The sequence below is a fragment of the Hemicordylus capensis genome, chromosome 6 (assembly GCF_027244095.1).
Source record: "Hemicordylus capensis ecotype Gifberg chromosome 6, rHemCap1.1.pri, whole genome shotgun sequence".
NCBI lineage: Eukaryota > Metazoa > Chordata > Lepidosauria > Squamata > Cordylidae > Hemicordylus > Hemicordylus capensis.
In genome coordinates, this window is record NC_069662.1 from 135,811,286 (window position 1) to 135,835,480 (window position 24,195).

General features: G+C 44.8%; 1 protein-coding gene across 12 annotated transcripts in view; it reads right to left on the bottom strand.

Annotated features, from left to right (window-relative positions):
* The window catches only part of NMT2 (N-myristoyltransferase 2), a 49,075-nt gene extending 34,427 nt beyond the window's left edge, over positions 1–14,648 (bottom strand). For 3 of the 12 annotated variants that reach the window (XM_053263313.1, XM_053263309.1, XM_053263308.1), the window contains exon 1: positions 14,294–14,572. In XM_053263313.1, the coding sequence (XP_053119288.1) occupies positions 14,294–14,321 (28 nt within the window). In that variant the 5' untranslated portion in view covers positions 14,322–14,572. The other 9 variants (XM_053263306.1, XM_053263307.1, XM_053263311.1 and 6 more) reach the window with 7 other exon arrangements.
* Positions 14,649–24,195: the final 9,547 nt, after the last annotated feature.

A 24,195-nucleotide genomic window follows, 5' to 3' on the forward strand; every position in this document is an offset into this window, starting at 1 on the left:
TAAATGTAGATTCAGTTCCACACTCTGCTGCTAAACTTACTGGCCTGGTTCACACAGTCATTCAAATCTAGGTTTACTGTATTTTACTGACATTAGTGTGATTGTGTGAATTCATGCCAAGGTGGTTTATGCCCAAGATGAAACTGAGATTCCTGCCTTGGTGTGGATTCACATGATCACACTAAAATTGGTAACCTACTGTGAAGGAACAAGGCCTAGACCAGGGTTTCTGGGGGCCCAAGGCTAAGAAACCCTGGCCTAGACCTGTTGCGTTTCTGTAAATAAGCCCCTGAGGCTCTTCTCACAATTGGTGAGAAGAGCTTCTAGGGGGTTTGCAGGGATAGCGGGCTCAGCCCACTCTCCCTGCAGACGAGCAGCAATCTTTTCTTTTATCTGAAGGATGGGGAAGTAAAACTATTTTACATGTCAGTCCGTAACACTTCTATCCACCCCCACTTTCTTCAACACAGATTGCAAACTCTCTGGGCCAGGGATATCACTTCTACATGAACACTGTGCACATCGACAGCATTCAATATATCATTTCTAGATGTAGCAGGCTTCATGAGTACAAAAATGCACATGTGCATTTCTGTGAATTTTGGGCTATAATCTAAGACACAGTTCCCATACCAATGGGTGTGTGGGGGGAACCACTTTCCAAAATAGTGCAAAACAGTCTTGCTCCCTTGGCACAGGGGACTACACAAATGACTGTTACGAGATCACACTCACAGCAGCATACCTCATTAGGTTTTATATTAGTTGTACTTTTAGTGTGTGTGTGTGTTTAAAAGTCAGCATTTAGATCAGGTTATAGGTACAGTGAAAGATATATTCATTATGAATATTGCTTTAAAAATATCTGGCTAAGCATCTTATACTTCAGAAATGGAAAGCTAAGGATGCTCCTGAGACGTCAGTGGATTTATTATTTATTGCTTTGGGGTGCTTGAGCAGGGGGTGGGGGGGAATGGCTTATTTTAAGAGAGGAACTCATGACAAATTCCAGCTTTCCCAGACAGCAGGCTTTAAATCACTAGCAGGGTGGATAAAAATAAAAAAAAATCCGATTTAAATAAAAAAAATCCGATTTTTTTGATTTAAATCGGATTTTTTTGATTTAAATCGGATTTTTAAAATTTTTATCCACCCTGCTAGTGATTTAAATTGTGATTTAAATTGTGATTTAAATCAAATCCACCCTGCTGCAGGTTTACTGCAGAGAGAGGCTTTACTGTGAGTTCGAAGTTGGCCCCCAAAACACACACAAAAAGTGGATTTTTTTGATTAAGTACCATCAAGTCAGTGTTGACTCTAAGTGACCACATAGATAGATTCTCTGCAGGGTGATCTGTCTTCGACTTGGCCTTTAAGGTCTCTCAGTGGTTTTTTACCCCAATATAAATTGGGCTATACTCTTAACACACAACAGAAAACCTGAATTGTGTGTGCAGTGCTTCCCAATAGCTTGCACGGACTTCTGCGTAAATTTGGCCAAAATGTAAATGCACCCCCTCCATTCCGGAGGAGATGTGAACTAAAAGCCGGGTGTGAAAAACTTCTTAGTGATTTGGAAAACATTCTTGGAATTGTGTGTATTGTAAAATATATATTTTTGTAGAAATGAGTGGTCAGAGTGTTTCTGCTATTACAGCCTTTTTGCTTGTTTTTTAAATTGGTTTTATTTTTTGTTTTTGTTTGGTTTTTGTTTAAAGGGAAAGGGTTTTGATAAATGGGATAGGTGTTTATATCCTATATAAAGTTGAGAGCGAGGAATATTGTATTGTGCTGAAAGCTGAAAATTTTTCATCAGTTTTCTTTGTCTTCATGTATATTTGTTAAAATTGTTCATCCTGTCTGAAAAATTATTAATAAAAATATACATGAAAAACAAAGAGGAATAATCCTGAAGCATTTCTGGAGGTGTCCCTTATGAAATGAAGAAATGCTACATAATTTGAGCAAAAATGCCTTCATGCAATCTGTGTATTTAAAAGTGGAACAAAATTATGTAAGCTTCCCCCCCCAAAACAACACCATTGAAAAACTTCATGAAAATGCTCTTTAGTGTGAAAATAAATAGCATGAGACTCACAGGAAGGAAAATATATGACTAGCATACCTAAGTCACATTCCATAAACTTCAGCATCTGCTCAAAAACCCCATTATATGAAAGATGCTGATACCTACATCCCCTAGAGTCTTCTATGATAATATTTTCCACAGCAAGTTTATTCAACCTTCTGCGGCCTACAGCATTATTTTAACACAGCACCACAGCATCATAGGACTATTTTATGGTCAACAGTATACAACCCAATTTGAAATGTCAGCCTACAGAAGTGACTTTATTTACATATTCGCCTCACGCCAAAGTGAGACATTACAAACACTCCTCCTTACATGGGAAGTGAAGCTTGAGATCAAAAGGGATTTTGTGTTCAGCACCGCCAAAGCAGGCTATTTTAAAAACAGCAAGACATTTGACATGATCACATTTTTAAGCACCACATTGAACTTGCATACCCTTCACCACACATCTGTGTATAAAGAAACTGCTCTGAAAACTGAAAAGCAAACATCACAAATATTTAAAGAAAAAATATTCCTATAACTGTTCCCAGTTTTTGAGTGGAATGCTATGTTGCTGTTATGCTTTCCAATTACTTCTGCTTTGGCCTTTTTAATATCACAAACCTATACTGATGTTGTGCCAGCGTAACGATTATGGCTTCCCCCAAGGAATCCTAGGAATTATAGATTTTGGAGCAGGAGGATGCTAAACATTCTCCATTTGAGCATCCTAGCCCTGCACACAGAGCTACAACTCCCAGGTTTCCTGGGGAAAGGGAATTCTTATTAAGCCAGCTTAAGTCTGTAGTGCAGATATGCCCTGTCATAGTTTGAAAACAAGAGCAGTCTCATCCAAAACGTTTGAATGCTTAGGACTGAAAAACTTTCAGCAGCTCATTGACCTGGGTATTGGTGCCTAGGAACCCAAAATACCTTTTCCTAAAATGAGTCCCTCAAGATTCAAGATGTCAAAAAACAGCTGCAGCTCAAAATATTCACACAATAAATTTGTTCCTTCATGACTTACAGTGTTTGCATCTATCACCCATTTGGGAAGAGACAGATGATCAGTTTCATCAATGCTTCTCTTACTGTGACATTTGTCATTCGTGGGTCCCCCCTCACTACTAGCTTGTTGAGGATGCGTTAAAATGTTCAACAAAGGGGAAATGACTTGACTAGCAAGCCAGAGGTTGCCGGTTCGAATCCCCGCTGGAAACACTATATCGGGCAGCAGCGATATAGGAAGATGCTGAAAGACATCATATCACACTGCGCGGGAGATGGCAATAGTAAACCCCTCTGTATTCTACCAAAGACAACCACAGGGCTCTGTGGTTGCCAGGAGTCGACACCAACTCGATGGCACACTTTACCTTTTATGGTATGATGTATGACCCTGTAATTAATTATGCAATTCGTGGAAGAGAGCACCTTGCTGTATACATGATCCAAGGAAGTGCTACTTCTAAGAACCCATGAGAACTTTGGACTCTTGTTTCTCAAACAGCAGTTCCCCATGACACAAAGCAAGCAAGCTGTTCTTGAAACTGGTGTTTCAAAAGCAGTTTGTGACAAGGCAAGGAAACATAGAACACAGGAAGCTACCACCTACTGAGTCAGACCATTGATCCACGTAGTTCAGTGTTGTCTGCTCTGACCGGCAACAGTTCTCCATGGCTTTCTCAGCCCCACCTGGAGACACCAGGGATTGAACCTGGGACTTTTTGCATGCTAAGCACATGCTCTGCCACTGAACCCCATCCTCTCATGGAGGAGATGGAGGACTGTGAAAGAAAATAAGATTTTGAAAATCCCACAGAATATGCAAGCTCTAATGCACAGGTTGCAATTATGGGCATAATCCCCAGCCATAACAAATTATGGTTGGGGCGGGGGGAATGAAAGGAATGGTAGTCCTACAACAGCTAGAGAGCCTCAAGTTGGTCACCCTTGTTCTGATGTAACCCAGCCAGGTATGTAACTGCACAATTCTCATATTTGGGCATACCTGCATACAGCTGGGCCTAGTATCTAGAATTGTGTTACATTGTGGGAGCTAAGGAGGACTGGATGGAAGACTGCATGGGAATGTAATCTTCCCTGATAATATAAATGCAAACCAAACACAACATATTAACAGGGCAATCCTATGCATCTTAATAACTAACTTGCCTAATAGGCACAATCACCAGGAAGTCAGTAAGCTGGGAACTGGGCTTCCTTGTGGGCATGTCATCTGAATCTGACAACTTCTAAACTATCTATCTATCTATCTATCTACCTACCTACCTACCTACCTACCTACCTACCTACTACCTATCTTCTATACCACCCAAACTTTAGTCTTGGGCGGTTAACATAAAAACAATTAAAACACATATAGAAGTTAAAACAATGCAACAATTTTAAAACAGCCATAAAATTAAAAACAGACAATTTTAAAAAGCTGGGAAAGCTTGGGTGAAAAGATGGGTTTTCAGGTGTTTTTTAAAAATTGCCAGAGATGGGGAGGATCATATCTCAGAAGGGAGTGCATTCCACAATCTCGGGGCAGCGACCGAGAAGGCCCATCTCTGTGTAGCCAACAGACACGTTAATGGTAACTGGAGACAGACCTCCTCAGATGACCTCAATGGGCGGTGTGAGTCATAGTGAAGAAGACACTCTCTTAAATACCCAGGGCCTAAGCCGTTGAGGGCTAGCACTTTGTATTTTGCCTGGAAACCTATTGGCCACCAGTGAAGCTCCATCAGCAGAGGAGTAATATGGTCTCTCCCAAGATGACCCAGAGACCAGCCTAGCTGCCACATTCTGAACCAACTGGAGTTTCCGAACTACATACAAAGGCAGCCCTACGTAGAGCGCATTACAAAAGTCAAGTCTGGAGGTTACCAACAAATGTACCACTGTTTTGAGGTAATTGATCTCGAGAAACGGGCACAGCTGGTGTATCAGCCGAAGCTGACAGAAAGCACCTCTGGCCACTGCCTCAACCTGAGAAATCAAGGAGAGGTGTGGATCCAGAAGTACTCCCAGACTGCAAACCTGTTCCTTTTGGGGAAGTGTAACCCCATCTAGAACAGGTAGATCAAGATAATCTCTGGAGTTCTGACCCCGCACAATAAGTACCTCCATTTTATCTGGATTCAGCTTTCAGTTTATTCTCCCTCATCCAGCCCATTACTGCTTCCAGGCAGGCATTTAGAGAGAATATGCCAGTTCCTGAAGAAGTTGGCATGGAGAAGTAGATCTGGGTGTCATCAGTGTACTGGCAACACCCAGCTCCAAATCCCCTGATGATCTCTCCCAGCGGTTTCATGTAGATGCTAAAAAGCATTGGAGAAAGTACGGAGCCTTGAGGGACACCATACTTAAGCTCAGATCTCGAAGAGCAACAGTCTCTAATCGACACCATCTGGAATCTGTCCGAGAGGTAGGAGTGGAACCACTGTAAAACAGTGCCTCCCACCCCCAACACCCTCAGACGTTCCAGAAGGATACTATGGTTGATAGTATTAAAAGCCACTGAGAGATCCAAAAGGACCAACAGAGTCACACTTCCACTGTCAATTCCCAACTGGAGATCATCCATCAGGCCGACCAAGGCAGTCTCCATCCCGTAGCTCGCCTGAAAACCAGTTTGAAATGGGTCTAGATAATCAGTTTTCTCCAAGACTGCATGGAGCTGAGAGGCCACCACCCTCTCAATTACCTTGCCCAGCCATGGGAGTTTGGAAACTGGCCTATAATTGCTCAAATCTGAGGGATCTAATGCAGGCTTCTTTAGAAGAGGTCTGAAGATTGCCTCCTTAAGACAAGGAGGCATCCTGTCCTCCCTCAGAGAAGCATTTATGATTTCCACCAGGCTGTCTATAACAGCCTCCCTGCTAGATCCAACAAGCCATGTTGGACAAGGGTCAAGAGCACAAGTGGTATGCCTCTCCGCTCCAAGCAGATTGTCCACATCCTCAGGAGTCAGAAACTGAAACCAATCCAGTCGAATCGCATAAGAGGAGCTGCTGGACACTTCCAGTTCAGACATCAAATTAACAGTGGAGTCTCCATCTAGATGGGCCCGAATCCGAGATATTTTATCTGCAAATAACTCTTTAAACACGTCACAGCGGGTAACTGATGATTCCAAATTCTGGTTCAAGGGGGTAGGGGAGGATACTAGTCCCCTTACAACCCTGAACAATTCTGCTGGGCGTGAACTTGCAGAGGCAATATGGCCAGAAAAGAAACACTTCTTTGCAGTATGTATTGCCTGAGCACAGATCTTGAGATGTGCTCTATGTCGCAATCTGTCGGATACGAGTTGAGTCTTTCTCCACTTGTGCTCCAGTCGTCTACCTTGCCACTTCAGCCCCCGCAGATCTTCCATATACCAAGGGGCCAATTTTGAAGCGGGTTGGAGGGTGCGCTTGGGGGCAATCGTTTCTACTGCCCTGGTGAGCGAGTTGTTCCAACCAGGGCATCAACAGGATCACCAGCAAAGCCAACATTGAATCCCTCCAAGGAGATTCATATCAATAACTATAACTAAACTATATCATAGTTCAGTCATAATATTAACATAGATAACTTGCAAATAACTTAAGGCCTTAACCTATAAAAATGAAAGACATATTGGCACATTTATCCCAGTAAAAACTGGGCTAAAAATGGGTTTTATTTAGCAAGATTAAAGACAGAATAATAAATGATTGCTCGGTGCGGGGGGGATCACACAGGTGCTCTGGTTGGCAGCTGGACTTAAGCTGGACTTAAGGGATGAAGTTGGGCAGACAAAGTAGGGTCGAAGTTGGTAAGTCTGGCTGCCAATCAGAGGTGAGCGGGTTCAAACGACAGGCCCACTGGGAGAGCATATTTGCCAGGAATCTCTGGCTCCCTAATTACTGACTTCCTAGTGATCACGGAAATGACCTGACTAGCAAGCCAGAGGTTGCCTCAAATCCCCGCTGGTATGTTTCCCGGACAAATGGAAACACCTATATCAGGCAGCAGTGATATAGGAAAGATGCTGAAAGGCATCATCTCAGATTGTGCGGGAGGAGGCAATGGAAAACCCCTCCTGTATTCTACCAAAGACAACCACAGGGCTCTGTGGGCACCAGGAGTCGACACCAGCTTGATGGCAGACTTTACTGTATAGTGATCGTGTGAACCTGCCCATTAATTTCAATAGTGCTCATTCATTCATTACTTGGAATACAATCCACTGTGGTCTTACTTATCTGAGCATCTGTCAGAGACAGTTTGCATCTAGGCTACCCTCTCACTTCTGAAACAGATAAGCAGGCAAAGGACTGCAGCTTAAATGTTCTAAAGACTAGCTAGACATCTAGAACAAGACACACTACATGTTCATAACTACCTTTTCAAACAGTCAACTGACATTAATTTCTATACTGAAGTCCTTCACTTCTGCCGATAACACACTGCACTTTGGGTTGGTGGTTTCATAGCGTCTGTAACAAAAGTGAACATTATTCTAAGCTTCAGAATTATCCATACTATTGTTTCAAGCATCCCAGGAAGAAATAACCAGCAGTAATTTCATTCCGAATTAATGCTGCTCAAAAAGCAAATCACTGCTGAGGTAGGGACACAGCCAGAGCCAATTCTACTAGTCAACAGCTAGGGTAAAGCCATCCTTTCTGTTCAAGCCATGCAAATAAGTTCACAAAAGCAAGACTTTTTACAAGCCCATCAATACAGTATTAGTGCCACACTACAGAGCTGTGGCACACTATAGATGCTGTGACGTGTCTACACCTACAAAGATCAGAATCGTTTCTACAATAGTTTTTCCTGTGACACTACGGATGTGAAAGCTGACTTTGAAGAAACAAGATAGAAAAAGCATTGACGCTTTTGAACTCTGGTGCTGGAGAAGACTTTTGAGGATACCATGGACAGCCAGGAAAACAAACACATGGATCATAGAACAAATCAATCCAGAATTTTCACTCGAGGCACAAATGACCAGGCTCAAAACTACCATACTTCAGACACATTATGTGAAAACCCAGCTCCCTTGAGAAGTCCATAACACTGGGGAAAGTTGAAGGAAAGAGAAGAAGAGGACGACCCGCAGCAATGTGGATGGACTCAATTACGACAGCAATGAACGCACCACTGAGAGACCTTAAAGGCCAAGATGATGACAGATAATCCTGGAGAGAACCTATCTATATATATGGTCACTAAGAGTTGACAGCAACCTGACACCACTTAATCAATCAATCAATAAAGCTGGAAAAAACAGAAGACAATATTCTCGGTTTTACTATTTTCTTGACTTCTTTACCTAGGAGCAATTCTTCCTTGCCACAGGTGACAAGCCCAGTGGCTAATGAAAAGCTCATTCAATACCAGATTGTCTTGGTTCTCTTATTGCAGGCCTGCACAACATAAGGCCTGGGGGCCGGATTCAGCCCGCAGGGACTATTTTACTGGCTCCCAGGTATCCTGCAGCAACAAAGGAGCTGGAAACTCCCTTATAGTGCCATCCTGTGCATGCTTTCTCAGAAATATGCTCCATGGTGTGCCCAATGAGGCTTACTCCCATGTAAACATGCCTAGCATTGCAGCCTGAAAGTAACAACAATTTAGGGAGAGGAGAGGACTTGGCATTTGTTTGGGGCTGGCGTGAACTTCAGGGGCCCCACTGATTGAGTAGGGACAGGACCTACTTTCTGGCCACTATCCTTGGTTAAAACTATGGGTCCACTGACAGGGGTAATAGATCCACAAGTAACTAATAATATTTTTTAATTTTAATGTGCTAAAAATTTGACCTCAGCCCCTGCACACCAAGTTGTGGATGGTTCCGCCCACCAGGGCATTTGAATTGTCTTATTGGTTGGATTTGGGTCTCTCTATTTGCATTGCAAGTGCAAAGGTTTGATGTTAGTGAGCGCAAGAGTGCCTGCATGATCTATACACTCAAAGAAAAGCAGCACGTAAGAAATTAATGCAGATATTACAATAATATGTTTCATATCAGGCTCTCTGTTAGAACTTGTCACACAAAATTGGGATCCCAAGACCAGCCCCCCTCCAATACAAAACCATTATTCATATACTTCAGCTGAAGCCAGCACTGAATTGAAATGTTCTGTCTGGGAAACAGCATTTTCAAGGTTACAAGACAGAAAGCAGTTTGCAAGCAACTAAGTTGGGGGTGCTATGTGATATCTGAACATTATTTAAGAGGATACCAGAAAGAAGAGGGGAACAGCTATTGCTAAAAGCCACTGAGGACAAGGGGAAGAAATAGTCCAGACTGCAGCAATGTGGTTTAGAATGGATAACGAAAAATACCTTTTTACTAACCACATATGTTATCAATTCCCAAGTTGGAGAATTTCCTTCAGTTGAGCATCTATCAGAGGTAGCTTAGGCTACTGTCTCACTTCAGAAACATGTGTGGCCCTCAATGTCTCTTCTAACTTTGACATTCTCCAGAATGGCTTGGGAAGTCTTTTGGACAACCACTGACTGTTACAGGAGGAACAAGCTAAACAGGTTAAACATACAAATGGACCTTTGCTGAAAGTTATCCTGTATGTTTCCTGCGAGCACCAGTCAGTCTTAAGACTTAGCACTTTATCCAACTGAACTCAGTACGGTTTTTCCCCTTAGTATCCACATCTGTGTCACTCTAATTAGTTCTGTTATCTCAGCAAGCACAGTAGAAATCCATTAATATAGCTGGAGTCAATGGAGGATTGAAATTAACCTTTGAGATTAATAATACAAATATACAGCACACTTAATATTTGTGAAGATAGTGGTTACCTAGTAGATCTTATATTTTTAAATGTCACTGGGTGTCAGAAATACTTTGACCAAATGAAAAAGAAACACAGGAGCCTTGTCACACACTGCATTTTAAGTGTACATTGAAGATGTTTTATGTACAAATGTGGCACATATACTTATCGGACAGGTATACTTGCCAGGGAGCTATGTTCGGCTGTAGTTTCCCATAGAGAACACTTCACATGCGCATTAGCATTAGTTCTCATATGTTTGCTACAACTAGAACTTAACTTCTTGTTTTGAAACTAAGCATATTCTCCTGGCAAACGTAGACTTCTCTTTAATGTTAAAAATATAATCAGTGTTAGACAAAACTTAAACGCATTTCTTGAACACAACAGAAACATTTTTAAATGAAATGAAAGGGTTAAGAATCAACATTCTCTGTAATGGAGATTCCCAGATCTTGTTGACTACAACTTCCATAATCCCCAGCCAAACGTCATCACTGACGGGATGACAGGAGGTGTAGTCAACAACATCTGGGAATCCAATGTTACAGGGAACACTAGTTAAGATATTAAAGGGAGGGAGAAAACTTATTTCCAATGTATTTATTTATTTATTTAAGATGGACTGGCCTTTCTTAAAGGTGAGAAGTAACTGCTAGCATATTAATATCTTTCATTTATGAGGTGACAAATGGAGAAATATAGGGTGAAATGTTTTTAGTTCATAGTGATGTTGTCTAATGAAGTTGAATTTAAATTCGTTCTTGCTTACTTTGATATTTCCCATGAGCGGTATTTTATATCATATTCATACTGAACTCCTAGTAGTGTTCAGTAGCAACATCGAAAAAAGCAGCTGCTTTGCAATCAAAACAATTCATGTTTACTCAGAATTAGATCCTAAGTTCTATGGAGCTTACTCGGGTAAGTATCACAGACTAAATCTTACATACAAGACAAAATCTTACATACAATCTTACATACAAATCTTACATTGCATAGGATCATGAGAATGATAGATTATTCAGACAGTATTAATGTAGATTATTCAGAAAGCAGACCCTACTTTCTAAGTAGTGAACAATGTGAACAAACTCTTAATAGTACTTCCACTCATTAAGACAGCTCTAGTCAAACAGAACCTCAGTTCTCTGAATTTATATGTATACCGAGGCACTCTTACCCTGGGACTTCCGGGCCCAAGTCCAGGGCTTCCCAGCCGGAGGGGGGGGGGTAGATCCTGACATTATATATGTGTGCTGTGGGCCGCCTCCCGCTGCTGGCTTGCGAAGCTCACGCCACGGCGGGCAGCCAAGAACAACTGGGCTGGCTGTGAGAGGCAGGCAGGCTGACTGTGTGCAGACGGTCAGCCCGCAGCCTGCCCGACCCCTCCCCTGGTGCGGCTGTTGTCCCTGCCCAGCCTGCTTACCCGGCCCACCCAGTGGCTTTCTGTGGCCAGTGCGCAAGGCAGAGCGGGAGAGTCACTGCCTGCCCGCCTCTCGCCTGCGTGAGCTGCTTCTGCCCACGCACCACACACGTGATGGTGTCAGTGCTTCGGACAGCCTGCTGGAGCCGCGCAAGGGAGTGGAGCAAGCTGCGAGGGCAGCGAGCGAAGCAGCAGAGCAGGCAGGAGGCAGCCAGCCACCGAATCTCCTGCTCTGCTTCGGAGACTCGGGAACTCCTCCGGCCCAAGGGCAGCACTGCCTGTGGCCATGATGGTGGCAACCACTTCAGGGCAGGCACAGACAGCTGCCTGCATGTCGAGCGAGGGGAGAGGCAGTGCCAGTGGCGGAGTGCCTCCAGACCTCCGCAGGGTGCCAGCGGAGGCAGGGATCAACAGGGCTGAGTTGCTCTGCACGCCCGGGCACAGCGTTCTTCCCAGTCCTTGCCGAAGAAGCTGTCTCCTCTCTGCCCCTATACCAGAAATCGCCATCGCTCCTTTGGGCCTTGCCTGGAGTCCACGGGGCAGCTGGCTGTCCCTCCGAAGCATCAGCTCCTTCCTCCATTGCTCTCCCCCAGCTGAGCCAGAGAGCGCATGCGCGCGATGGGACTCAAAGAGGGATCTGTTGCTTGCGTCAAGAACGGTTACAAATGCTTTTCTGGCTGCATATTGTGCGGGGGGTGGGGGCAGTGGCTTGCACTCCTTCTGCTTCTGTTCAAGCCAAACCCCTTCCCCATCAAACAGAGAAATAGAAATAAATGTGGGGGGAAGTCTAATACTCAACTATGGTCTGGGAAAGAAAATACTCTCATCCATTTCTTGCAAGGCACCTTCCTTCTTTCCTCTTTTCATTTCCCCTCCTCTTTCTCTTAAGTTCTCTATCCATTCTCTCTTTCCCTTCCCTGTTCCCCCCCCTAAATTAGAAATAGTTTGGGAGATGCTCACAGGTTGGGGATGTGGGGGGGGGGGCCTGCAAAGGCCTTTAGGTGATCATGCTTAACTTGCAAAGGGTGGGGGGTGGGGCTCCAGAGGCCTTTAGGTCCAGGCTCCAAATTATGTAGGTGCACCACTGTATGTATACACCATGGCTTACATCCAGACTAGCAAAATACCAGGTGCTTCTGAAGAGTTCAACTAACTCAGCTCCACTGCTCATGCATTTGAGGGTGGGGTTTTGACAGCCTCCCCTTCCCCCAGAAACACTCTGTGCCAGCTGAAAATATGTCCTTGAGGATTGTGCAGCCCACAGGGACTTATTTTCACGTGGCACAGAGGGCTTCTAGGGGGAAGAGGAGGGCATCAAAATTCACACACACACACACAACACACACCTTAATCAAAAACCGTGAAGCATTAGTCTGGAATTCTCCAGAAGCACTGGTGCTATACTGGTGCTCCTCCTACAGCACCAGTGTGTCATTAGTCTAAATGTCAGCCAGTGATTACATTTTTTAAAAGAAAGATGTCAACTTCGCCATATGAGCCATATGGTCAGGCATGTAAGTCATCCTCCAGTTTCTCCTCATTGTATGGTTCCCAGTTCGAGAAAGAGAGAGAAAACTCCTCTTGATTAATAAGTAGGGTATTAACACTGTTGGAATAATCTATACTCTCATGCAGACTGTCTTGTATCTAAAACTTCATCTACGATACTTACTTGAGTAAGCCCCATTGAACATAGTAGGATCTAATTCTGAGTAAACATGAATTGTTTTGTTTACAAAGCAGCTGTTGTTTTCGATGTTACTACTGAACACTACTAGATTTTTTTTTGTTTACACCAAGAGGATGGATTGAGGCATAGGAGGTGCAGAAGTACTACAGATAACCCACAACCTACACGTGTATGGGTGGACGTGAAGAGAACGCACTACAGTACATACACATGTTCACACATCCCTGTCTTCCGCATTAATAAACCTGAAATAGCTTTCACCATCCTTGGGTTAAAACTCTCCATCGTTTTGGGGGTTCCCAACCTTGGGTCCCCAGATGTTGCTGGACTACAATTCCCATCATCCCAACCACAGATGTTGGACTACAACTCCAATCACCCTCTCCACCCAGCCACATGGAATTATAGTCCAACAGCATATGGGGACCCAAGGCGGAGAGCCCCTGCTATGGTGGACTCCCCCACCGCCTTTAAAGAGTGATTGGAGGAGGAGGAGAGAGAGGAAGGGGAATCCTCCAGCTGCCCCAGAGACGCTTAAAAGGTGTTAAGGGACCACTTAACCTGCATTAAGTGATCTTAAGCACGTCTAGACGGCAGAGAAGTGGCTGCAAAGATGGTAGATGACCACAAAGGAAACGAGGGTGGGGAAGCGAGAGGAAGAGGTGTGTGTGGCGAGGAGGGGATGGAAGCCTCCCACGGACACCATCACATGCTTGCCAGCTGCAGCAAAGCTCGTTCAAAGAGAAGGGGCGAGAGGTGTCGGCCCCAGGGCGGCCAGGCGACACGACACACGCGCACGCCCCGCTCAGAGCAGAAAAGCTGGGGAGCGGCCCCTCTCTCCCTGGCGGGGAAGGAAATGTACCAAGGTTGCCATTCGGCGGCGGCGGCAGCAGCTTGGCTGGCTAGCAATCCTCCCCTCGCCGCCGTGTGCCGCCTGCAAGAGACGCAAAGGGGAGCGGCTCTCTCTGCCGCCTTCCCACCTACCGCTCAGCACAAAAGCCCCAGCGAGCCCAAGGCTGCTGCTTGCACCCGCGTGTGGCCTTTCCGCTCCCGCCCGCATTGCTGCTGCCTGGGCCGCGTCCGCCTCCCACTCAGCCGCCGCCCCCGCCGCCTCCCAGGCTGCACGCCGGCGGCGATGCCGCAGGGACCGGCTCAGCGCGGGAGCTGGCTGCCTACAAGCGCTCCCGCTCCCCGGCCAGGCCGGCCCCGCGCTCCAGCAATGCGCCGCAGCTTCCAGGCAGGCGCGGGGGAGACAGGCTGGCTGGAGCGCCGGGGGTCGCCTCAGCCCTCGCCGCCGCCGCCGCCTCGGGTCCTACCCTTTGGAGTGCTCCGTCTCCTCCTCATTGTCGCCGTCGATGCCGCAGGTGTCTTGGTCGTCCAGCTCGAGGCTCTGCTGGCTGGCTGCAGACTCGCTGTCCTCCGCCATCACGGGGGGAAGGCGGCTGGCGGCGGGGGAGGGGGGGAGCGAAGGAGGGACTCCCCGGCAGAAGCCTATGAAAGGCAACCAACCCGGGCACGCAGGCAGCAGATGCAGCCCGGAGGAGCTCCCTCTAGCTGCTGTCCTCCCCTTTTGCTAGACAACCACACAGCCCTGCTCAGACGCCCACCTCTCTCCAAGGAGATGTCCGACGCGCCGCCGGCCGAAGGGAGGAGCGCCTTCTCTGCTCCCTCTAGCCGCCGCGCGGGCGGCGGTGCGCTCCTCTCCGCATTGTCATTTGGTTTATTTCGTGTTGCTATTCTTGGGGCTTAAAGGTGCAACGTCCCGGGCAGGGTCTGAGGACACGTGACGTGATGCAGGCGCAGCAGCCACCTTGCTGAAGCTAAGGTGTGACAGGCCTGCCAACTTTGATGGAGTCAGGCTAGATGTACCCCCCCCCCCCACACACACACACTTTCCTCACTGTCAAGCGATTAAAATGTCCACCAGGCATGCTTTCAGTAGCCGCCTGGAGATTGATGTCAATTCCTGCACACTCCAGGCCAGTTCTGGACGGCTGGCCACCACAACTTCCATGGCATCACCATCACCCCCAGACAAAGCCATTGCAGCTGGGGAGTTGTAGTCAACATCTGGGAACCCCCGTTCCAGGGATCAGCTGTTGGCATGCAACCTTAGATTGGATGACTGCCTGGGAACCCCATCCTTGTCACCTTGAGCTCCACATGAAGGCAGAATATAAATTTAAATAAATAAATATTTTTTTAAATCAATTCATAGGTTCAATCAGTTTAGTAAATATACTGGCTATTTATATAGCGTTACCAGTGGTCATGGCACTAGTGGTAATCGCGCTTTAGAGTGAATGAAGAACACCGGAAGCTGCTGTTTACTGAGTTGGACTATTGGTCTATCTAGCTCAGTATTGTCTGCTCTGACTGGCAGCTCCATTTCAGGGCTTCAGGCAGGAATTTTTCTCAGCCCTACCTGGAAATGCTGGGGATTGAATCTGGGACTTTCTGCAAACTAAACAGATGCTCTGCTACTGAGGCCTCATCCCCTGAGTCAGGTCTCTGACCCAAGGGGCTTAAAATCTACATAGATGCAAAGAAGACAACAGAGGAAGAAGGGATGGGGGATGGGCACAGAGAGCTACAGAGGGGAAAGAAGCTTGCCAAAAACCACACCTTTCCTGTTGCATGTACAAAATGTCCCTCTAGGCACACATTGTTAGTCTGGATTTCGGCCAGTAAGGTTGTGTCTGAAAATTGTATAATTTCATCTCTAATTTGGATTAGTCAATATTGAGTGACTATTTTTGTGAAACCCACTTAGGTTCAACCCATCTATGTTGAAATATTTTCTAACCAGTCAACAAAAAGTATGTTTCAAAATGGTGAACTCTATTCACCCAAGTGACTGAAAATAAACTATTTATTTTTCCAGTTCTGTTCAGGATGATACTCTATTTATGCATGAAAGGTGGTGTTATTTGGTTAAGTCCCAGATATCCTTAAAATTCCTTGGAAGTGGTTGAAATATAGATTTGGAGGCTTTAGCAGATATTGAGCAATCCTGTTAGTAATTTATTTATTTATTTATTCAATTTATATACCGACCTTCCAAAAATGGCTCAGGGTAGTTTACAACAAAATAAAAACAAACAATTAAAATAAAAACTATAAAAACAGAATAAAACCAATTAAACATTCAAACAGTTCAAAACTCTGGAAAACCAAGGCAAACATTTAAAACAATTTGAAATAGTTTATAACAATTTAAAAACCCTGGAAGGCCAGGCCAAACGGATAGGTTTTAAGGGCTTTCCTGAAAGACAATAATGAGCTCCAATTATGGATTTCTGCCAGGAGTACATTACACAGCCCAGGAGCAGCTACAGAAAAGGCCCGCCTCTGAGTTGCCACCAGACAAACCGGAGGTAACTACAGACGGACCTCCTCAGATGACCTTAATGTGCGGCAGGGATCATGCAGAAGAAGGCACTCTCTAAGATAACTCGGACCTAAGCCGTTCAGGACTTTAAAGGTAATAACCAGCACTTTGTATTTTGCCCAGAAACGTATCAGCAGCCAGTGTAACTGTTTCAAGACAGGTATAATATGGTCTCTCCAGGTTGTCCCACAGACCAATCTGGCTGCCACATTTTGAACTAAGTGAAGTTTCCGAACTACGTACAAAGGCAGCCCCACATAGAGCGCATTGCAATAGTCAAGCCGGGAGGTTACCAGCTGATGCACCACTGTTTTGAGGTCATCCTCTTCAAGGAATGGGCGCAGCTGTCGAATCAGCCGGAGCTGATAGAAAGCACTCCTGGCCATGGCCTCCACCTTAGATACCAGGGTGAGGCCTGGGTCCAGGAGTACTCCCAAGCTGCGCACCTGCTCCTTCTATGGGAGTGTAATCCCATCCAGCCAGGTAACGCCAAGGGTTTCAGTAACTTAATTCTTCGCAACTTCTAAAGGGCAAGTTATTTCCTGAAAATTGTGCTGGTTTTATTTTTGCATTTAATTAAGTGTATTAGATTTCCTCCCACCATTTTGGGACAGCCTTTAAAAATCCTGATAGTATTAATAGATACTCGGCAATATATGTTTTTACGATATAGGCCTAAATACCTATGCTAAAGCAGGGACTAAAAGATTGAGCTGCAAATCATGATTTCTCTGGTTTGAATGTCCTCTTGGCTGTGGACTCACTAGGTGGGCTTAGGCAAGCCACTCCTAGCTTCAGCTCCCCAGCTGTAATTTGGGAATAATCATACTTGCCTTCCACGGTTCATGCAAGTATTACATCAAGAGAATACTTGTGAGGTCCTTTGCATGCCCAAAAAGCACTGTGCAGCTCCTAAGTATTAATACAGTTTATGAACATGCAAACCAGTGGGTTGAAATTAAGGATGCAGATTTAGCAGGGCCAGCCCTAGAATGGCGCCCTAAGCAAAGTTTGACTCTGGCTGAGACGTGCAGAGCCCCTTTAACTTGAGCCGTGCAGCCTGCTAATTCACTGGGTTGAATGACCAGCCCATGTGGGTGACCAGTGAATGACTAGCTTGCGCTGGTTTCAGGATACAGTGGGAGAGGGAAAAGAGTTGAGGAGCTTGCAGTTTGCCCTTCCTATATCGCTGCTGCCTCCCTCCAGGGCCAGTGCCAGACTATTTTGCACCCTAGGCAGGGCTAAGTAATTGCACACACACCCCTAAAGAAATTCAACTTCAGTTTTCAAAAACAGTTATTTTGTAGAAAAAAATTTATTTTATTTATTTATCGAATTTGTACACCGTCCCAAACTTTCATCTCTGGGCAGTTAAGAAATCACAAAACTTGAAACTGCTAAATTTATTTTAAATTGCAAGAATAGGTAATATATCAATTTTTGATTATCTTTCTCAAATACAAAAGAAAATATTTTGGCACACAAATCATTTTGATTGATTTGATACACTCTGAGCCCTTCTGAGGTTTGCGCCCTAGGCAGCTGCCTAGTTGGCCTAATGGTAGCACTGGCCCTGCCTGCCTCCCTCTTCTGTGCAGGCCCTGCTATCCTCAAGGCCAACCAAACGGTCTCCCCGAGAAACAGCTTTTAATGCGCTGCAAAGCGCTTCCCTCCAGGCGTGTAGCTAGGGCAGAGTGGGCTTGTGTTCACCCCTCTCCCCAATGGCCCCTATGCCAGCCACCAGGGGCATAGCAAGGTTGGAGTGGGCCCTGAGACAAAAAGTGAAGATGGGTCCCTGCCTTCTCCCCCCGCACTTTCTTCCGTGAGGCACAAGGGGGAGAAACACAGAGCAAGTTCTCAAACAGCCAGAGTTTGTCCCCCGCCCCCGCCGCCTTGTTCAATTGTTGCTAGGTCCCTGCTAGCCATGCCCCATGTGTGTGACATCACTTGCAGGGAACATGACCAGCACCTGCAAGGGCCAGTATTTATTTATTTATTTGATTTATATACCACCCTTCCAAAAACGGCTCAGGGTGGTTTATATCAAAACAAAAACAATTAAAATCAATTAACAGTTAAGATCAAAACTAAATTAAACAATTAGAAAAATTTAAACATTAAAATCATTAACATTAAAATCATTTAAAACCAACATTAAAAATTTAAAACCATAATTCTAATAAAAAGCCTGGGTGAATAAATGTGTCTTCAGTGCCTTTTTAAAAGTTGCCAGAGATGGAGAGGCTCTTATTTCAACAGAAGCACATTCCAAAGTCCAGGGGCAGCAACAGAGAAGGCCCATCCCCAATTAGCTGCAAAACGGGTTGGCGGCAACCACAGTCGAACCTCTCCAGATGATCTCAACAGGCGGTGGGGCTCATGGTGAAGAAGACGTTCTCTTAAATACCCAGGGCCTAAGTTGTTTAGTTTCCTAATCCGAGATGCAGGCTAGACTAGAAGTCCTGCCAAGTCCCTTCCAGCCCTAAAATTCCATGAAAACATTATATTGCCTTACCCTGAGTCAGACTTTTAGGCCATGTAGCCCAGTACTGTGTTATTTGTTTACAATATTTTTGTTGTTGTTGTTGTGTACTCTGAGTCTTTACAATAGTTGTTGTTGTGTACTCTTGAGTGTACACTCAGGCGTGTTCAATTTAGCCCCTCCCCCAGCTGTCTCTGGACTACAGCTCCCATAATCCCCAACCACAGTGGCCAGTAGCCAGGGGTTATGGGAGTTGTAGGCCAACATCTGCAGGAGGGCCGAAGTTGAGCAGCCCTGGTGTAGAGACTCTCCAAGATCCCAAGCAAAGGCCTTCCGTCCTGAAAATAACTGAAATCCTTTTAAACTGGAGATGTTGAAGATGGAACCTGCTGCCTTTTTGCTTGAAAAACATATTATCTTCCACTGATCTGTGGTTATTTTCATAATGTAGAGGGAACACTAGGTTCATCCATATTCATTTACCAAGAAGATTAACTCACTGACCTCCTTGTGAGGATGCAGCTACAAAACCTCACACTACCATAGGTATACATTCTTAGTCTTTTAAAATGTCACAGCATGTGCTGCTTTTCTGGAATTGATCTCCTGAGATGTCCTTAGTCCTTGTTCCTTTTCCGCTTCTTCTTTCTAACACTTCTTTCAGAGATCTTTCAGAACTCCTCTGTAGTTTGTTTCATTTCAAACCCTGAGGAATGTCATGTTGTTCTTTCTTCCCTGGTTAAATGGTACCAACTCCATAGGGGAATTCTCCACTGGAAATCTCCCTAATGACTCTCATTTTGCCATTGGTTTCAATTAGGCCTTCCTAGGAGAAAATTTCGGAAAATTTCTCATGATACATTGTTAGCTAAGAACACAGAAAAGCTCATATTGGTTTCGGTTATTAATTTTCTTTGTTCAACTTTATGCTTTTTCCAGGAGACGTTGACTATAGAACAGGCCTTAACACATTTTCTTTGAATTTAGGAGCCAGGCCCCAAATCTAAGAGCCAGACAATGAACAAAATTACCCGATTTTGTTTGGACAGACACTGTGGAGGGGGGAGGTAAATGGACTTCTCTTTATCCTTTCTACAAGTAGGAACAGGGCTGCTTGGGACAAATAAATGTTTTATTAAATAAATTCTGCCTCTGAATATCCATGTCTAAGTGCCATAAATTTTTAGGCACCATGGCTCTTTAGCACCTGGGATGTGTCAAGCATTTGGCACATTTATCACGTGCTTCTGAGATACATGTCTAGTTCTGAGAATGTGGCATGATCAGAAATAAAGTTCATGTGGTGGCCCTGCTTTTCTGATCTTGTGCCTTGTACATTTAATATAAGAACATAAGAACAGCTCTGCTAGATTAGGGCCCAAGGTACATCCAGTCCAGCATCCTGTCTCACACAAGATGCTTCTGAGGAGCCCACAGGCAGGAGGTATGTGCATGCCCTCTCTCCTGCTGCTGCTCCCCTGCAACTGGTATTGAGCGGCTTCATGCCTCTGAGTCTGGAGATGGCCCACAACCACCAGACTAGTAGCCATTGATAGACCTGTCCTCCATGAATTTGTCCAAGCCCCCTTTAAAGCTGTCCAAGTTGGTGGCCATTATCACATTCAATGACAAGGAATTCCAATTAGTAGGTCCTAAATTTCCCTACCTTCAGTTTCATGGAATAACTGACCCTTGTTCTAGAGTTATGAGAGAGGAAGAAAAATTTATCTCTCTCCACTCCATGCATAATTTTATATATATCTGTCATGTCTCCCCTTAGTTGCCTCTTTTCCAAAGTAAAGAGCTCAAGATGTTGTAGCCTTGCTTCATAAGGAAGCTGTTCCAGGCCCCCAATCATCATGGTTGTCCTCTTCTGCACCTTTTCCTGTTCTACAATATCCTTCTTAAAATACGGTGACCAAAACTGTATGCCGCACTCCAGATGTGGCTGCACCATAGATTTATACACAGGCATGATAATATTAGCATTTTTATTTTCAACCCCCTTCCTAACGATCCCTTGCATAGAATTTGCCTTTTTCACTGCTGCCACACACTGAGTCCACACTTTCAATTAACAGTCTGCCAAGACCTCAGGATCTCTCTCCTGGTCAGTCACTGACAGCTCAGATCCCATCCGCATATATGTGAAGTTGGGGGTTTTTTGGCCCCAATATGCATCACCTTATACTTGCTTACATTGAACTGCATTTGCCATTTTGTCACCCACTCATCCAGTTTGGAGATATCTTTTTGGAGCTCCTCACAATCTTTTGTGGATTTCACTATCCTAAATAGTTTAGTGTCATCTGCAGATTTGGCCACTTTGATGCTTACCCCAACTTCTAGATGATTTATGAACATGTTAAAGAGCACTGGTCCCAATACTGATCCCTGGGGGACCCCATTTCCTACTTCCCTCCATTGTGAAAACTGTCCATTTATTCCTACTCTCTGTTTCCGGCCCACACATGAACCTGTGTCCTTATCCCATGACTTCTAAGTTTACTCAAGAACCTTTGGTGGGGAACTTTGTCAAAAGCTTTTTGAAAGTCCAAGTATACTAAATCAACCAGATCACCTTTATCCACACGCCTGTTGACACTCTCAATGAACTCCAAAAGGTTAGTGAGGCAAGACTTCCCTTGCAGAAGCCATGCTGGTTCTCCTTCAGCAAGGCCATTTCTTCTATATGTTTAACAATTTTGTCCTTAAGTATGCTTTCCATCAATTTACCGGGCACCGAAGTTAAGCTGACCGGCCTGTAATTTCCCAGATCCCACCTGGATCCCTTTTTGAAAATCAGAGTCACATTGGCTACTTTCCAGTCCTCTGGTACAGAGCCTGATTGTAGTGACAAGTTACATATTTTTACATATGTAGTGACAAGTTATATATTTTTTGCTAGGATATCAGCAATTTCACATTAGAGTTCCTTCATAACTCTATGGTGGATGCCAGCTGGCTCTGGCAATTTGTTATTTTTTAGCTTTTCAAGACAGTTTTTCAAGAACATCTTCCCTTGTCACCTCAAATTGGCCCAGTTCTTCAGGCTCCAAGCCTGAGAAGCTCAATTCCAGAGAGGGTATATGTTCAGTATCCTCTGTTGTGAAGACAGATGCAAATAACTCATTCAGCTTCTCTGCAATCTCCTTATCCTCCTTAATAATCCGTTTCACACCCTCATCATTAGGGGTGAACCACCTGGCAGGTTTTCTACTTCTGATATATTTAAATACATTTTTGTTATTCCCCTTGACACTTCTAGATATATGCTCCTCATACTCTCTTGTTGCATCCTTGCATTTATTTTGCCAGAGTTTATGTTCCTTCCTGCTCTCTTCATTTGGGCAGGACTTCCATTTTCTGAAGAAAGTCTTCCCTTTTATAGCTTCACTGACTCTACTTGTTAGGCATGCTGGTGCCCTCCTGCACTTGATGGTACCTTTCCTCCTTCTTGTTATACATTCCAACTGAGCTCCTAGTATTGTGGTTTCAAATAAGTTCCATGCTTTCTGGAGTGGTTTGACCCCCACTGATTTTTCCTTTCAGCTTCCTTTTTACCAATCCCCTCAATTTTGATAAGTTTCCTCTTCTGAAGTCCAACGCATCTGTGTTGGTCTTCCTTGACAATTCTTCACTCGCATGTAAGCTGGATTGGATCACACTACAGTCACTGGACTATGTGTCCAGAAACCTCTGTCTGATGGCTGTTTTCACCTTGTACCAGCCCATTGTAAGCAAAATGGATGGAGAGAAGCCCAGCTGTGCCACTTTGTTGGAGACTGCCCGTTTCCATGAGGACTGGAAGTTGTCTTGCAAGATTAGTGGGGCCAGGCCCCGTGGGCGAAGGGCTAGCTTGAGCCAGTGGTTGAGAACAGTTATCCAAACCTTTGCTTCCACTTTAATTGTGCCAGTTTCCAGCCATAGAGTGGCATTGGGGACACAGCAAGGCACTTGTAAGGTCCCTCTCAGGAATTTAGATTGAACACATTCCAGAATGGCAAGATTGGATGGAGATCCTGGGTGGGTGCCATATAGTAATTGTGCCAACAACTTAGCTTCATATAGTTTGAGCGCTGCAGGTACGTAATGGCCTTCGTACGTAGGAACATCAGGATGGCAGAGGAGCTCCCTAGGGCAACATGTTACAGTGGGCCCTACAGAGTCATGAAGGGCCACATCCAAGTATGTAAAGCAGGTGACCTGCTCAATTCTGTGCCCATCAATTTTCCAACGGTGGATCTTCGGTCTTCAAGCAAATGCCATGACCTTGGTTATTTATTTATTTATTTCCAGTTGGTCACTCTTACAATGCTGAGATAGAGTTGCAAGCACCCTTCTGAGACCTACAGGGGTCCTCAAGAGGATAGCAGCAGCATCTGCTAAGAGTAGGTTGGAAATGGGTCTTCTGGCCACCTTGGGAGGGTGAAAGTCACGGTTGCTGAGGCAGCTCATGATGTCCCTGATATAGAAGTTGAACAATAGTGGGGACAGGATACATCCTTGTTTAACTCCCTTCTGGGTTGAAATAGGGTCCGTAAAGTGTCCTTGGGGGGCTGCATCTCACCTTAAGTGATGTGTCTGTGTGAAGGGCACGGATCATATACAGCAGGCCACAGAGAGCCATATTTTCATTTCTTTTCCTATGTAAACTGCTTTGAGAAGCAGGCAGGCCCTTCCTTGGGGTTAATATTGTGAAGTGGGGGGGGGGATCCTGCAGGAGCAGCTTCAGCAGGAGTTGCCAACACTAACTGGAATGCAAATTTGAAAATAAAGGCTTACTAGCCTGGGCAATTCCATCCACTGGAGCCAGGTCCTTTCCCTGTGTTTAGAAACAGCAAAGCAAAATGGGAGAGGAATACCAGGTGCACAGTTAGGCATGGACCTGGCAGCCCAGATCCATGTGCCCACTCTCCTAGAGGGCCCTATGATGTTCCCCAAGTGAAAAAAGGGCTCCTTTTATATTTCTAGAATGGCTTGGCCTAGAGCTTTGAAATTTGGCACAAATGTGTATTTATTTTGAAGTGGATTGGTCAATCTGTTGATTTTTAATCATTTTTTTAATTTTTTTGGTTAAATAAATGATGTCCTCTATGTGGTTTGTTTCATGGCAGAAAATTACAAAATCTGCTGGAACTGAACTTCCCCCCTCCAGTACCATCATTCAATCCCCCAAATGGAGGAATCTGCCCATTGCCTTCATACAAAAAGAAGGGTAAACATCACCTCCTTTTCACCCTCCTTTTATATTTCCACAATGGCTTGGCCTAGAGTTCTGTAATTGGGCACAGAAGTAGGTCAGGTTAGCAGGACTCTGTGTATTGAACTTGACTTTTTTTAAT